Genomic DNA, 17,456 nt, shown 5'->3' with positions numbered 1-17,456 from the left:
TCAATGTTGAATGGTTAGCCCAGCAGGAGGTTCTTCAGTAGCAGTGTGTTCTCTGCATATTTTTAGCACCTCAAATATAGTTGCATTGTGGTCTTAAACTGTAGCTAACAAGCCTACATTGTCTGAAATTGGTGTGAATGCTTTCTGACCTGCTTAGTGACCTTGTGGAAAGGTAGGACATTTCATCCACTGATAGGAAATCGTCCTGTGATTTCCCCTGAAGCCTCCCCAACTGCTTTTGCAGGGAACCATGGAGAAGGTAAACAGACTGAACCATAGGCATCTATTAACAGAAGAATACTTGAAATCTGTGTCCTCTCTCTCTTCAGTTCAAGTTGATGAAAAAAGTTTTCTGAAGAAAATTCTGCTATGTGATAAGACCAATTAAAACACAATAGCACAGTATCAAAATTTGAAAGGGAAACAGATTCCTGTTTTCTTGATGGTGAGAAACAAAACCAGCAGACTGAACAAATGTAAGCAGAGAAATAATTTTGCCAAAATGAAGCATAGGTAACAATTTTTTGTTCTTTTAATATGCCAGTATCATCTTACATAACGAAGTACCGTATGAGACGTGGCTTCTTTCCATATTCAGATTTAAAGGAACAAGGTACATTAAAAATGTCATTTGAAATGAAGTATATGTGATAGTAATCTAAGCTAAAGTGAAGAAGTTTTAAGGAAGATGGAATTCATTCACTAAAATGTGGGGGTTTTTGCTTGTTTAACACTTATTAGGGTGAGCACTATTCTAACATGTGTTTTATTTCTCTAGGGGGAATTACCCATGATACTTTCCAAAAGGAACTTATGTGTTTTGACCCTGACACAGACAAATGGACTCAGAAAGCTCCGATGACAACAGTCAGAGGTCTGCATTGCATGTGTACTGTAGGAGACAAGCTATATGTTATTGGTGGCAACCACTTTAGAGGAACAAGTGATTATGATGATGTTCTAAGCTGTGAATATTACTCACCAACTCTAGACCAGTGGACTCCAATTGCTGCCATGTTACGTGGGCAAAGTGATGTTGGGGTTGCTGTCTTTGAAAATAAAATCTATGTTGTTGGAGGATATTCTTGGAATAATCGGTGTATGGTGGAAATAGTTCAGAAATATGATCCAGAAAAAGATGAGTGGCATAAAGTATTTGACCTTCCAGAATCACTTGGTGGCATTCGAGCCTGCACTCTTACTGTTTTCCCACCGGAGGACAATACAGGGTCACCGTCTAGAGAATCTCCTCTTTCAGCACCTTAGAAACATCCCTTGACTTATGATGTTGTAGTAACACCTTTGCACTGCATCATGGAGTCTATTATTTTTCTTCAGTAGTTTCTGTTAGGCTTAGCCTACAGCATTTCGTACAATTACTGGAAAAAAAAAAGAGACTTTGACATTATTTGTGCTGTTTGTTTGGCCTAGAATGTTTGTCAAGTGGTTAACAAAAAAAAGATGTACTCACCCGAGCCAAATGTTTAACAAATGAGAAGATACTGTCTATAAAATGTATGAACTAGGTATGTTATTAATGTTGTGTATTGGGTGTGAGGTACCTTATAGCTTACATTTGGAAGCCCAATGAGTCAAATTTGAAGACCGTATTGAACACATTCTTTCACTAAATTTCATAGTTGAAATCCTTTTTCCTTTCATTTTTGACTGCAGATTACAAGGGGAGGTAGACCACATCAATGTGAGCTATGACAGAAGGTTGCCAAGGGGCCTGCGCTACCTCCCTCTTTTCACAGAGTATTTTTGACATATCTGTTTACCCACCTGACTTTGTGGGTGCTTTCAGAGCATATGAAGTTTCTTAGGCAGTGGGGAGAAATAAAATAATTTTAAAATATTAGCACTATACAGGAAGCGGACCTTGTAGAGGCCGGGAGTTTTTTTATAACATATATCGAGTGTTTTTCCTGAGTCAGTTGAGTGATGCTTCAAACAAAAGACTTAAAACATTTGGGTTTTTTAATTCGGGTTTTTTCAGGAATTGGCTTCCGCTTGCATGGGAGCACACACTATTAACAAATGGGAATTCAGTGCAGTTGTATATTCTGTTGTATGCCTGTACTGAATATAGGTAGATAAGGGCTAGAAACATTAACTTAAGCCACTGAATTTGACCAAATCGTTCCATCAGATCAAATTTAATCTACCTGTTCTCCTTTGCTGTTGAGATAACTTGCATAATGTGTCCTCTGTATAGTCTCAGTTAATAGGGTTATTTAGCACAAAGTGCAGCTTCAGCGAGAGAGCTGCTTTTGCTCAGTGAACTTGGACTACCACGTTTTACCTTCTTTTGTTCAATAAAACTTTTAACTGCAGTTATTCAGTCTAAGCTACCTCATTAATGTATTTGGTTTTCTTCCTCTGCCTCGCTGTCTCCAGGATACGCATTACATATATCTGTGTGGGTAGATTAATTTGCTAGGAAACCAATGCAGAAGTGATCATGAATGGGTATTTTTGACCTACTTTTAAGAAACTGTTTTGGCCTGATGTGTTCATTTTATTGTTAAGTACTGACAAAAGAACAAATGGTCTTAATTTTTTTTTTTTCTTGGAGAACTACTGCTTATGTGTGCAGCCATGCAAATTTACAGAAATCTTTATCTGCTCCAAAATACAGTGCACTGCTGACAAATTGCAGCTCTGAGTGCTTATAGAAGGCTAATAACCATCATGCTTGTTCTGAACTTCCCATCATATGTTACAAGTTGTTTTGCTAATGAACACAGTCAGAGGGGCATCATCTGGGGAAAACTGTTTAAATTGGTTAGCTATTTTTATTGTGCTACCTATTACCAATAGCCATGTAAAGCTTAATAGAATTTTGTTGGGAGTATGCTATTTGTATTTTGTCCCTGCTTGATGCATCAAGCAGCAGTATTACTATGGTGTCAATTTTGGAAGTACTGATATTTATTCTTTATTCAGTTTACTAGTAGTAATGATCACTACCAACATGGACATATAAGCTTTAGGTTTTATAATTGTTTTGGTTAAAATCAAAAGTAATTCTTCCTCTTTAAAAAATTAATAATCTTAATTCTGCATGGCTGTGTGAGGTTGTTACAGGTGTTAATAGTGGCACCAGTGGATACTCTTGGAAAGTAGCCAGTCAAGATGAATTGATTCATCACCTTAAGAATACTCTTATAATGCTGTGCAAAGCACCGCATAGGAAAATGTTGCTCTGTCATTTAAGTATGTGTCAGTCATTGAAGTGTCACATGCTACTGATTTTTTTTTTCCAGCTCAGACCAGATTTTAGAGCCTGCTTGAGTTTAAATCCCCTGAAATCCATATTCCATTTCCATTTTATTAATGAAACTAAAAAGTAGTTGAAGTAGTTGCAACTCCTTTTGGACAATGTAAAAATATCCTACTGTCTGTATGCTGGCGATGAAGAGATGCACTGTTTAAAAGTGAATATCTTCACTGGTATTCTCCATTCGGAAGAAGCTTAGGGTAGGTTCTAACCATTATGAGACAGAAGTCAGGATGTCAAAGTTTTGTGTCTGAGCCTTGAGAATAGCCATGGGGCTGATATATAGCCACAATGTAGAGATTTATTTTTTTTAGTGACTCATCCATTCTACTTAAAGTGGAAGAATTCTTTTTGAACATCATTTTGTCATCAGTGTTGGATGCAGTGTAGCGGATTAAATGTAATGCTTCAATCAAATTATTCTTTGAGGTTTTTTCCTTAAATCTCCCTCTGGATTAAAGTATTCATAATGACATTAGTTACCATCTATATACCAGGATTGAAATGTAAACATCAAGGATTTGCCAAAACCTGCAAATGGTTTTCTACTCTAATGCAGTGTAAAATGACTTGATGCTCATTACATCTTTCTTCACCATAGCATAACAAAGCCTTTCCGTCTCTGAATCTACAGCTGTAGGTGTACATATAGATACAACAGATATTCAATCTCCATTTTCAGTAAGGCTGCTTTTATGAAGAGTAGTAAGTCCACCATAGTATCTAGAGTCAGCAGTGTCCAGATGATAAGCAGCCACCTCTTTTTTCATAAATCTTGACTGCTTTCATTTTTGCAGTTATAGTACCTAAATTAGAAAAGCATCTGGATAAAAAGCAATTAGTAGCTATTTGACCTGAATGCTAATAAGACTACATTAGTGTACTTGCCGGGAGAGCCGCTGGAGCTGTCTGCCCTCTCCTGATGGTGGCAGACCCACACTGCAATCTCAGAATTCATTTGGACTTTGGTTTTTCTGGTGCCAAATTAGTAGCAAATGCCAGAAGTGCTCACTTCCATATACAACTCATCAAAAGGCCTGGCCCATATCCCTGCAAAGAAACACAGCGCTCTGAATGACTTGAGACATCTAGGAGGACATTTCCTTTGTGCTGTGTTTTGAAACAGGACAAGAACGATGGAGAAGAAAACCCGGGAAAACCCAGGTTATTTGGAAGTTTCTTTGCCCTGTTCACATTGAAGAGCTGATGATAATCAGCTGTCCAGTTTTCAGTGGTTCCCCTTCCCTCAGAAAGTTGTATAAAGCCTGAGAGTCTGGCCCAGGGAAAGCAATTCATGGCAGGACCCGACCTATATATCTTGGGACGTTTGCAGTCTTGGTGTTCTTGGGGTAAAGAGTTGTCATGAAGGGGTGAGAAATGGAGCAGCAGAAGGCAGCTGTCTGACAGCCTGACCTCTGGCTCTGGAGTTCCCTTGTACTGAAGAATCACTGAGAGTCTGAACCTGGGTGCCAGGACAAAAATGAGTTGTTCTCTTATACCAAGGCCATTTTTTAATTGCCTGTTCTGTTTCTGGGCAGGGGGATGGAACTTGAAGGAGTAGCATTTTAGTAACAGTCGGAAGCTCAAGCCAATAGTCTGATTCTTTAGTGGAATAATGGAAATCCTGGATTAGGGCAGTTTGCATACAGATAAATAAAATTCTCCCCAAAGGCTTACAACCTTAATCTGATGGGCTGGTTGGACATCAAAAAATAATTTGATGCCACAGCAATAAGTGCAATACAAACGTCTGGAGAAGTTAATAGCCAAAGATTTGGGGATTATCTGATCTGGAAAGATCAGAGCACTTTTTTTTTTTCTTTTGCAAAGTTCTTTCTACCTACTAGAGTTGTTGTTGCTTATTAATTTACCCTCCAGCTGGTAATTACCTCATCTTTGCATTGGTGTCCGATTCTGCTGGTTCCTAGTTTTTTAATTATTCCTTTTTTTTTTGGCTGACATCTTTATTTCCTCTGTTCCTAATCAGAATCGATAAAGCTGAAGCTTTTCTAGTGGCATGGTCCTCATGTCAAGGGAGAAAATAGCCCACTGCTGGTATGTAACATACTTTTTGATAAATGTTATCATAATTCAGCTTGTGCATACTTGGAAATATATAAGCAGGTTTAACCTAGTAAAAGGTATGTGTGTGTTGAAGGAGAAACGCATGTCCCATTTGCTCCTGGCTTGCACCTTATGTGGTGTTTTAGGTTGTGTGTAGTGACAGGTTACCCAGAGATCTGGAGGGTAAGTCAAACACTCTGTTATGTAGCATTTTATGCTTTCCACACTCTGTGAAAATGTACTTTACTTGCACAGCATGTGTAGCTTATCAGGTATTTTTTTCTTTTGTATTTTAGTTAAAATGTGAATGATATTTCTTTGTGTACAGATGTGGTCAAGTATGCCGAGTTATGTATGCTTTGCTTAATGATAAAATTTTTGGTCCAATGAGTATTGCAGGACCTGTTCAGCTGTGAAAAGGTGATCTCAGTTTTGAGAACAAGCTAGGGAATTAGGATGGCTTTACTGACTGACACCAGTTCATGTTCTTGTTGCCAGTCTTTTACGCATCGTTAAGTGAACTTCTTTTCTCAGTCCGTAGGCTCTGTCTTTTGATGTCCGTCTCTGTTGGACCTGCTGATTACCTATTCTGGGGAAAACGTGGTGAGATTTGGTCCATAACAAATATCTTACTCAGTAAAACAGCATGGCTAGTTTTTGTCAGGAATTCAGGTGATGCACAGGAGTCCTCCAGAGTTATTTAATGACCAGGTGATTTGTAGAAGATGCAGCCTAGATAACCTGGGAGTGGTGCTACAGCAGAAGCCCTGCATGGTTGACTTTGCAGAAGGGATGATCTGGAATGGGGATTGCCTTCCCCTCTGTGTATTATTTTTGCTCTTGAATGCTGTTTTTTTTCCTCATGTGGGGAGTTTTGTATTGCTTTTGTTTGGATTTTTCACTTTTTATTCATGCAATGAGTAATGCCTCTCTAAATCTGTAGTGGGACTGAAAGGTTCCGTTCGTTCTTTCTGTGCTACGTGCTGTCAGGCTATCCACATATTCATTAAAAAGTTTTCTATTTGGGGCTCTGTTTCTGAAAATTTCAGTTTGCAATGTGAAGAGATCTCAGATGAAAATGTGTTTGGGACTGGAAACACACAAAGCTAGTAAACTTGCAGAGTAAAATTATAATTCTAGGCAGAAAAAGCTTGCTGCTTTTTTTTTTTAAGAGTTTGTTGGCATGGTTCAGAGGTTTGTTTGGACATGGAGCTCCCACAGACTGTTTGGAGTGATTTTTTTTTTTTTTTAAATAATTTATAGTTGGCTTAGATGAAGCAGAGCTCAGTTGTTCATACCTGCTTGCACTCTTGGCTGGCCTGTTGCTGCGTTCTCCCTTAGACTGTAACATTGTGCACTGGCAGGTGTCTGTTTTTCTCTGGGCAAATGTAAAAGCACCTTTCCTGTCTTCCATGCTACCTATTGAATTACAAAATAAATCTGACCTTTTAATTCTTACATCTGAAGTACATTGTGTCTCTGGCCTGCTAAAGACCATGTGGAGCTGTGGAATGAGGACCACGGCTTGGACAACTAATTACTTGCCGGCCCCTTGCTGCTCTGCAAAATGTTCCCAATCCCAGCAAAAATCTATGTGCAGGAGGCAAATCTCTACGGCTGACCTAAAATTTTAGTTAGCCTGGCATCTAAAGACCACCAGAATCTCCTCGTCCTCTTTTCAAGGAGGGTTGTGTACCAGAGCTGCTGAGTCCTCTGGAAGGGGATAAATACAGCGACTCTTTGGTATGCAATACTTCTTTCTTGGCCACTGATTCTGCCCTTTCTTTCTTCTGTGCCGGTGTGGAAATTGCAGGAGGGAAGGTCAGGGTTTGGTCACACTTTCCAGATCTCAGTAGAGAGCAAGCTTTTTTACTCTCCTCTGTCTGCACAACACTGTGGGGAGAAAGAACTGTAGGAACAGTTCAGATTTTAAACATTAACTCATGGAACAATATCAATTAATGCAGGAAAAAATTAAAATTGCTCCACTTTAACATGTGTTCCCCATATCCAGGATTGTTCCAAAATACTTGGCCTCTGTTGAATTAACAACGTTGCCTTTACCTCCCTTGTTCAACATCACTGTAAAAAAACCTGCTTGGTTTCTTTTCCATTTGTTTTTCATTGCTTGTAACCTTTTCTTAGATGTGTGGAAATAAATTTCCTTACATGTTTTATGCACTGAAATAAACACACCACTGATCACCTGAGTCCCCTCCCCATGTTTGTTATGCAGTGCCTGCCAGTGTATCTTTCCATATTTTAGCCCAAACTTTTGACAGCTGTCAATAAAAATCATTACCAAGTCACATAACTCCAGCTAATGGGTGCAGGCTCCTGTGCTGCATTGTTAGGTATGGTAAAGAAGGCTCATCCCTTTTCTTAACAATTAAATGCTTCTGGGGAAAAAAAATAATTAGCTCTGGAGAACAGGCTTGCTGTGCGTCAGGCATTTAAATGCAGATTATTTTGGCCTGTGCTTGTTAACTTGAGTTTTGAATATTTTACTCTTTCAGTTATATTTTTAGCAAGTAGTGCCTATGTAGCTTTTTTTAGAGAGTGTGTATTCCTTGCTAATAGATGGGTAGAGCCCTGGCTTGTGAGGTTTACTCAGCCTTTGCCTGGCAGGCTCCCTTTCTGTCCACAAAGGCTCGTTGAGAGCGATGCTCTCCCAGCTTCAAAGGAACAACCTTGTGTAACTAAAGAACCTGCACCAGGGACAGGAGAACTCGACTTGGATGGAAAATCAAAGCGGCTTCTTAATTGCAGTTAAGAAAGAAAAGTCAACGTCTCAATTTGAAAGCCTGTGTTTCCAGAAAGGGGAGGGAGAGTTGCTGACCCTTAGGCATGTTTTGTTGGGAGTTCAGGGTATTAACAATGAAAGGATTGTTGCTGTAAATAAAGACAATTAAGTAAATCCCCGAGTCTGTCCTCAAAATGGAGACAGATTGCTTCTGTTGATATGCTACACTATTAACATTTGACTGTGTGTATATATGGGATGTCTCAAGTGCTCATATATAACGAATGCCTCACTTTTCTGCTGTAATCACATGAATGATGCCCTAGTTCCTATGAGTCATGGTGTTTTCTTTATAGGCAGTTCTGAATAATGTTTTAAAATTATACAGAATATTAAGAGGATATACTCTGGGGGGGAGGGGGTCACCGTTTTTTAAAGCCAGTTTCTGTATCTAGCTGTTACAGCAGTATTGTGTTTAGCTGAACCCAACAAACATGAAATGTCATCTTTCGGTTCATCATTCAGGTTTTTTGGAATTGCTGCTGCTTCTTTTTGGTGTAGAGTTTTAAGGAGGGGATGTTTCTTCCTGTGGCAAGAAGAAACAAAGAAAAGGAAACAGATGCCAACTGGAGTATAGTGTATGCTGTCAGCAGGTCTGCAATTTGGGACAATTTTATGATTTACAATCCTGTCGAATTTATCTTGTTTAATAACCCAGGAGATTTTTATTTGGCCTGCAGTGACACAGTGCTGGGAAAGGAAAAAAAATCAAACGTCTTTGCGTTATTCCCTGAGCCGTGACTTTTGTCATATGCCATGGAATAGCAATGCACACTTGTCTGCACCGAGGCACCAAGCCTCAAATCCTGTTTCCATGCATCTGCCTGGGGGACGGGTCTGCGGCCGCCCAAAGCCAAGGACCATTGCCCGGCTGCCTCTGCCGCAGCTGGAAAGCTGAAGGTCAGTGGAGGGAGCGTGAGTTGTGAAGGCAGGGTGCTGGCTGTGCTTCTCTGAGCAGGGACGAGCAGGGCTCATAGTGTGGCTCCTGAGCAGACAGCAGAGCCCTGAGAATCTCTTCATCTGGCAGCATAAAAGGCGGCTTTTTTTTTAATCCTTGATTGTTCATAAGAACTATTTGAATCTTGGCTCTCCAAAAGCATAGGGCAAACTTGAGCTGCAATCATTGTGTGTAGGGGTCACTGTAAGAGGATGTCTGGATGAGGTCACTCAGTTTTAGCACTCATCAGCCACTGATTTTGGAGGTAGTCAGGGTTCCGCTCCCCCCCCCCCGCCCCTTTATCTGCCAAGCCTTTAAATATTTCTCACACGTTTTGTGTGTCTGATTCCAGGCAGGTTGGGGCACGCAGGGGCTAAGTAGTTAGGAACGTGACTGAGACCTCCTCGTGTCACCAAGCATATGTCCTGTACTTAGGGATGCTGATGAGAAAAAAGCTGCAGCCCTGTTTGCTGTCCCCGTCCTTACTTCTTCCTCAAAGAAAACCAATCCTATTTGTAAACAGACATTTTCATTAGACCAGGCATCAGATCTGGGAATTTTAAAATGATGTCTCACATTCTCCATCTCACTCCTCTTTTTGCTGTCTATTCCAAAGTAAGATGAATTTTTTTAGTCTGCCGTTAACACCATGTGGTGCGAGAAACCATGCCATTCAATAAACAGCTGAATCTTGCAGCTTAGGGTTACTCCGGAAAATGCGCTTCTTAAGGAATCACATTTCATTTTCCTCTTCCATATTCATACCCTTATAAACGTGGACTTTCTGGAATTTGTATAACTTGATAGAGATGATGTATGCCATATGGTCGCTGGCACAAATTCCAGCTTCGTTACAGTCTACTGGCTGAAGGGAAATAGCAGCTACTATTTTGAGCAGTATAAAATCAGCCCATCAATTAGCAAACAAAAATTACAGGAGTTTCTTTTTACAGAAGCCCCTGTTCCGAGTCTTCTCCTCCTCCCCATGCCCTGCACAGATCTGACTTTGCAGTATCAAGCTGTTAAACCCTGTGTTCATCTTACTACTCGGCCATTGGAAATGGGTTGGAATTAAGTAGGGGAATGCTTGATTTGCAAGACGCAAATATGAAAGCTAATATGCAAAAGAAACCTCTGTATTACTAAATCTTACTGGCACAATGTTTACTCAGAGTGGAGGGAGTGACCCGCTAGAAGAAGCGCCGAATGTTGCAGCTGGTGGGCAAAACCAGTGCCCTGAGAGCAGGAGCACGGTGAAGCTCCAGCGGTACGTGAGCTCCCAACAGTGCGGCTCTTCAGCTTCACAGCAACACGTGCTGCTGCTTGTCTGATCTGCAGTCAGGCTCTGGGTGGAGATCTGGGGAGAGCAGCACCAGGGTCTTGGAGGGGCACCCTTGGCCCTGGCTGTCCATGAGCTGAGTTCGGGGAACTGGGTCTTAAGCAGGAGGGTGTGATACATCTTTATTTTCCCAATTCTCCTGCTTGCTAAAGGAAGACCTTTCTCTTTCCTGTTTCTTTTCTAAGCCACCTGGAAAGTCTGTGTTCCCTTATGCATGAAATGGGAGCAAATAATTTATGACACTCGATGCTGGTTATCATCTAAGGTTTAAAGGACTTATTGATTAGTTTTGGGGTTTGTTTTTTTTTTTTTTCCTTAAAAGCCCAAACATCTTGTGATCTGCCTGAAGGTAGATGATGGGTCAAATTCAGAGCTTTTTGATGTCAACAGTAGGGACTATGCTGTCAAGTAGCTGTATTGACCACACATAGAAGGCATAGGAGAACCTCATGAGGAAGCACTGTTTGTTTTATGAAGACATTTCTTGAATTGCTGCAAGTAACTGGACTTGTTGCAGGCGTGATTGAAAGTCTGGTGCGGTACAGATTAAAAGTCTAACATGGTACAGGCTGCCTCTCCTGGCTCTGACCCATCCCTGCTCAGGTGTGGGAGGTGGCTGCAACCTGGCTGGGTGTCCCATTTGGCTGGTGCTGAGCTTCAGCCGCGTTAAAATAGTATTGCCATGTGCAGGGTGAGAGGGCTTCCTCTTTTCTCATGAGTAACCACTCAAAAAGTGCAGTGGCATCTCAGCCAGCTGCATTCCGAGCCAAGAGATACCCATCCCTGTTGGTTTAATGCCTCTGCCAGAATGCTGTGCATCGGTGCTGTGTGTCACGACCCTAGCAAGGAAGACCCCAGGTATCTGAATTTACTAACACTAGAGATACTCATTTGGGTTTGTTAGGCAATTTCTCTGGTTTTCCTCTTTCTCCCAGTCCCTACCCCTTTGCTTGGAAAATATGCAGATGACTTCATGTCTGACAGCTCAGAATACCGGAGGGGAGTGTTTCCCCACAGGCACCTCTGCTCCTGCAGATCAGAGCGGTTGTGGCACTCTGCAGTGCCTGTTGCGTGGGCTCCTGTTACCATAGCACTGCAGAGGTGGCATCAAGGAGAAGGTCACCAGTACAAGCTGAACTGCAGTAATTATTTTAGTAACTCTGCTAATGATAGTGGAACTGAGCTGAAAATGTTCCTGTCTGAAAGAGTCAAGCCACAGAAAGCCACCTACTTTTTCCTCTATAATGCAACAGAAACTGGGTCTGCTCCTAAATGCAGTTAGTTTTGAAACCGAACCTTGCCTGGAATTGCAGGGGTTAATGCCCATCTCTACTTTCAGATGAAAACTTCAAGACTGGTAGGTATTTTGAAGCGTGCAAAGTAGCTTGCAGTTCCATTGCGTGTCTTCTGCTGTGCTGTCTGCTCTGTATTTAGGCTGTCTTGTCTTGCTAATCACATCACATCTGTCAGCTCTCTGTGGCTAGAAAGAAATTGTAAACAAGCTGTCAAGGTGGAGTGGGATGAATTGTTTGGGAAAAAAAAAAAGGCAAAAATCAAACCACCTTGAATGGCTAAATAAAAAACTTGAGTGGCTAAATAGCAGGTAAATGGTCTTACTTCCATTTTTAGTGCTTGTTCCATCATGATGGTTTATACATCAACATTTGGTTGTAAAAATGTGCATTACAGTGGCAAATATACGGCAGTTTCAGTCCTGCTCCTTCTCGTTGCCTGTAGGAAGCTTTACTGCTTCTCAACAAGCTCCCACCTTTGCTTTCCATCATTAAGACATTGGAAAGAGGTGTGGTATTTTAGTGGCAACTTGTTCTTAGAAACTGTACAGCCCCACCAGCCATTTCGCCAGCAACATTTTTCTTATTCGGACCTTTCAAATTGCCTGATATTTTTGTGCTGCTTTTACCAGGTTTGCATAATAGGACTCTGATAATATGATCGCACACAATATAAGAGAAAACACATTCTGTAGGCAAGCAAGAAAGCTTTATAGTTTACTTATTCTGTAAAAGTAACTTTGTTTACTAAGTAAAAGTAACTTTAGTTACTTAATAGAATATGTCACCAGGAATTTTATGTTCACAGCTGAATTAAGTGTTAAACAAGAAGGATGTAACAGGGGAACTGGTTTCCCTCAGTTGAAAAAAATGCAATGTTAAATACTCAGATGCAAAGTTTTATGTTCATTTAAGGTCCATTTTCCTTCCAGCTCCAGTGAATGATGTGGAACAAGGGGAGATGTTTGTGTGTGGGTCACAGATCAGATTTACGTGTCTTGATGAAAAGCTATTTCAAGTAATTTTAGGCTGAGGAAAAAAATCCAGAGCGCATTGCTAGCATTACGACAGGCACAGGGTGGTGTGAGTTTTGTTTATGGTTGTTGCCAAGCAGTGAGGGAGCTTTTTTTTACCCAAACGATGTGATAAAATTAGTGGCAAAATGAGAGGTTTTTGAAAGCTACAGTGATTTTTTTTTTAAGCAATTTTAGTAAAAATACTGCTTACATTTCAACCTGTTTGATAGGTTCTTATGGTTTTGCCGCTTAAAGGCAGCGGAGGCCAGGGAAGCGGTCAGCCTTGTGCATGTCCTTTTGCAAGGCTGCCTGGTACCCGAGAGCTTCGACACCCTCCTGGGGCACAGCTTTCCTCCAGGCAAGGGAGCATCTTGCCTGCAGCCAGGCTCACTGCAGGCATGCTCAGCTTCATCTCTTGCAGCCTCTGTTTCCACTTGTGAGAGGAACCGGATTCGGCATTCATCTGCCCTGCAGGTTTGGGCTGCCTCTGTTGTTACTGGCTGCTCCTCACTCAGCCGTGCTATTTGAGTGAGCGAGCTCCAAAGTGGATGCTTTCTGGAGAGTATAAGAATTACTTTGGTAACTTCATTTTCTCAATATAGAAGCTAAATGAAGCAGAGAAGGCAAACGAGCTCTTGCATGCAAAGTGGTTATGTGCTGTCTATCCACATCCCAAGAGGCAAAATCTCTAAGTCTGGGTTTTGGGGATTTTTTTTTTAACCCCCAAAGAGTTGTCCTGTATTTCAAAAAAGCATCATTACATTTCTTCACTGGTGCGTAATCTTTGATATGACAATAAAAATAAACATGTGGGTGTGATTGTTTTTGTCTTACTGATGCTATTTTGCAAGGTAACTAGCTGCTTTCTCTTGCCTGTAAAGGTTAGAATTTATCTAAATAAACAGCCTAGTTGCTGGTAAATAAGGGAACTGACCTTGAGGGGCAGGGAGTGAGAAAGGGAGATCCTCATTTGTGCAAGGTTGAGCCCAAGCCAGCCAAACCACCCCCAAGACCAGCACGCTCATGGGAGGAGCTTTGCATAATCTTAAGAATTCCTAGTTGCTTGCTTTAACACTTCTGTAAAACATACATTTTTCTATTGCAAACTAGTCCTTTGTGTGACAGGGCAACGCAGGGCTTGTGCTGCATCCTGCAGGCTGGAACACTTCTGCAAGGATGGTGTGAAAGCAGCACCCACTTTGAAGAATTCTACAAGCAATTGCCTGTAATTCAGGGGCCAAGTTCTTGTAACGAAGAGACATTGGAAAGCTATGACTTAAGAAACCAAAATGAGCCTGGTATAGATGTAAAGCCCTTTGAGGTGGTGTTTCCAGCTAGCACATAACCCTGCGAGGTCAGTATGGCTCGTATCAAGGACCTCCAAGAGGGGCCATAAAGGGAATGAAAAGATGTAGCTCTGGGTACGAGGCATGGTCTGAGCACAGTGGGGTGTATGGTCTAATTTATACATGCACAAGATTATTGCTAGCTTTTGCGTGTAGTGGTTTGGGCTTGTTTTTTTCTGTTATATTCTCACAAGAAAATAGCAGATTGCTTTGACTATTTTTACCATGCGGAAAGGCATAAAGCCATCGTTTAGTTTCTTTGATGTATTTTCCATGTATATTAGTCTGTGCTGTTGTATTAGATAAGACTAACCATGATTTTCTAATGAGAATTACTGTATTCCCAGAGACAAACCAAGAGTATTTTTAGCAAGGGGATAGACTAACGAGATCACCAAGAGGATACATGTTCGCATTAAATATTGCTACTTAATATACAGACATATTGCAACGGATTAGACATTGTAAATCCAGTGCTCTTTTCAAGTAGGATAAGTATCACTTTGAAATTATATTTAATTGTCCACTCTAGACTTTTATGTCATTTAGTGTGTCTAGCCATGCTATTAGTGACTTACATCAGGGAAAGCCTGCTGTGACTTTACAATACACAAACCTCTAGACAGTCCCTCTCCATCCTTCTCTCAGGGCAGCCTGTTGTTCAGGAATAAAGGCTTGGCATAAAGGAAAGTAAAGTTCAGCTGTACCAATGGAGGGGGGGAGATGCCTGTTTCTATGTGTACAAGAGCCCTTGAGACTGATGGTCTTGGGATACCTGGATGGATCTGATGGCCTGAGGCCCCTTGAGCTCTGGATCCAACCTACCTTAGAGAAGGCACTGAAGTTGCCATTGTAGAAAGGAACCTGCTTTGAGGCTGAGAGATCTCCGAGAAAGACCGGCAATGGGGATTAAAATACTTTCTTTAAAATAATTAAGCCCTGAGGTTTAGCAGTAACTGCAAAATGGGTTAATTCCCAATTGGAGTTGCCTTTTCCTAAGTGTCTGATGGCGTGAGAGCTGACATGCAGAGCTCCTGCCGAACTCCGCTAAATGAACTCCTGATGGCTTTTCTCTTCTAGCAGAATTAAAGCTGCCTTCCCCAAATTAACGCTGCCTTTTTCATGCAAAGAGTGCAGCAGCAAAACTCACTGGCATGGTAAGCACACTGATCGGATGACTCATCGCCCTCCTTCATGGAAATGATCCTTGAGGGCTGGTTGCAAATGCTAAGTGATGATAAGTGCACCCACCTGAAGCAAAAGGACCACCGGAGCCCTGGAGCCTATTGCCCAGCATGCCAGAGGGTGAGAGCTCTGGTCCACAGAGAGGAAAAGCTTTGCCCTCCGAGGCCCCTGTCCTGGGGGGAAGATGCTGCAATTAAAGCCGGACCCCGGGGTGGGGAGGTTTTCCAACTCTCATCCCTCATCTTGGTGCATAACACCTATGAGCGAGCAAGAGACTTGCTGATGGCCAACACGTTGCTGCCTCTGGCTCAGCCATTGGGCTCTGAGACCGCAGCACCTGCCCCGTCAACATTTGCAGCTGCCTGGCCTCAGTGCGGAGGGGTCCCATCCTCCACCTGCTTGCGTGCAGACGTCTCCAGCAGCGGCCCCGTGTTGCTGAGCTCGTGTGTGCAGCGAGGTCCCTGTGCACGGTGAGCCCTGCGTGCACGTTCCTGACGATGGCAGGGACTGTGAACCTCTGCGCGAGCAGAAAACCCTCTTCGTCGTGTGCAGGGGAAGAGCCCAGGCTGGTATCCAGTTCTCTGCAGAGATTTTTAGCTGCTCAAGGTGGGATACCCGTCTCTGTGGTCTTTGGGCCCTGCTGCTGAGCTTTCCCTGTGCCACCTCTCTGCGTTACAGCTGCCGTCCCCTCCTGCTGAGGGAGAAGGTTTCCCTTCTCCTGCAGCTTGCAGGAACCCTGGGGGCCATTTACCCCGCACTGAGGCCGTGTGGGCATTGCTTTGGCCCTGACACTCCTTCCTGCACTGCAAAACCTGGAGATGGGAAAGGTACCTGGGCAAAAGGGGGGTCTTTCCAGCAGGATTGGTGCCCAAAGTGGCTTTGCAGATTGTGCCCATCTGGGTGAAAGCAGCTCTTTTTGAGGGTTTTGAGCTGAGCAACAAAATGCATGTCATTTTGGGAGCTGCAGACTTAAAGGGTGGAGGGGAGAGCACCCAGCCCTGTCCGTGGGCAGCAAGAACCCCAGGGCTGGGACCAAGAAGAAAACAGAGCCCCACGGGCAGGGCATGCTCAAGGTAGCAATCTGCTGCGGCCATCATCGTGATGTGCACAAGCAAAGGAAGCAAAGTCACCAGGAGAATGCATTTTAAATAATGTCAATATGTTCCGAAGGTGAAAGTTGGCTTTGCGTAATTGCTGGTAAATACCAGGACTGTGATATTTCCTTGTGTCTAAACAGGTGCAGGCTGCTTCTCTGCAGCTGGTGACTTGGATGGAGCCTGGGGCTTCAGCAGGAAAAATAATGAAAGGACCTGCACTACCCAAGCTGCTCTTTGGGAAGCTTATGGATACACCCTAAACCAAGAAAATCCCAGCAAGCTGCCAGCTGAGGCAATGCCTGTGGGATCTCCAGGGGGAAAGTGCAGTCGTCAGTCATCAGCCATCCATCACCTTGTAGGGTTTTGCTAAGAAAACTTTTTTCTCCCTCTTCCAGGGGAGAAGAGTAGTGCTTGTGAGGGGGACGGTGTGAGCAGGGTCACTGGCTGTCCGCGGTGGGGAGAGCCGACCTGGCTGCACGGCTCAGCCCTGGTAGGGAAGACTGAGTCTGGCTTGGTGGGAAGGAAGATACAGAATATGTTAGATGTCTAAAAAACAAGGAAAAAGGAGTGCAGTAACAGGAGCAAGGGTGCATTCAAAAGGGAAGATGTGTAGGAGGAAAGATGTTTTTGTACCACTCCAAGGGCGCATCCTGTCCCCAGCACATCCAGCACCGTGCCCTCTCTGCCCTCGGATGCTCCTCCTCTAGCATGGCACCAGCTCCTGGATCACACTTCAGAGGGTCTCAATGGCCTGGGGTTTCTGATCCACGTGTTGACGATGCCTGGGAGGACAACTGCTGCGCTCAGTGGGTGCGCAGTGAGCAGGCTGCGGCTCCCCGGTGGTGGAACTGGGAGCTGGGCTGAGCCCTCTGGTTACCTCTGACCTCTGCGCTTGCCATGGTTGTGAATCTCAAACCCTAGGTCGTAATGAGATTGTCATAAAGAACAAAAAGTGGTATTAAAGAAAATTAATAAATGTCAAAATCCATGTAAAAAAACCCCATGGTTCTCATTATTCATGCAGCATAACACCCCCAGAATTGTAATTTCCAATTTTGTCTTCTCTGGCTGACCATAGATATGAATTCATTCAA

At 42.8% G+C, this 17,456-nt stretch overlaps 1 protein-coding gene across 11 annotated transcripts in view; it reads left to right on the top strand.

The window, feature by feature from the left end:
* The window catches only part of KLHL13 (kelch like family member 13), a 92,371-nt gene extending 84,814 nt beyond the window's left edge, over positions 1-7,557 (top strand). For all 11 annotated transcript variants that reach the window (XM_049827521.1, XM_049827516.1, XM_049827514.1 and 8 more), the window contains one exon: positions 779-7,557. In XM_049827521.1, coding sequence (XP_049683478.1) covers positions 779-1,266 — 488 coding nt within the window. In that variant the 3' untranslated portion in view covers positions 1,267-7,557. The remainder of the gene's footprint in view (positions 1-778) is intronic.
* Positions 7,558-17,456: the final 9,899 nt, after the last annotated feature.

Source organism: Accipiter gentilis, chromosome 24, assembly GCF_929443795.1.
Source record: "Accipiter gentilis chromosome 24, bAccGen1.1, whole genome shotgun sequence".
NCBI classification, from domain to species: domain Eukaryota; kingdom Metazoa; phylum Chordata; class Aves; order Accipitriformes; family Accipitridae; genus Astur; species Astur gentilis.
Note: the sequence above shows the minus strand (reverse complement) of the source record. Positions and strands in the feature narration are given on the sequence as shown.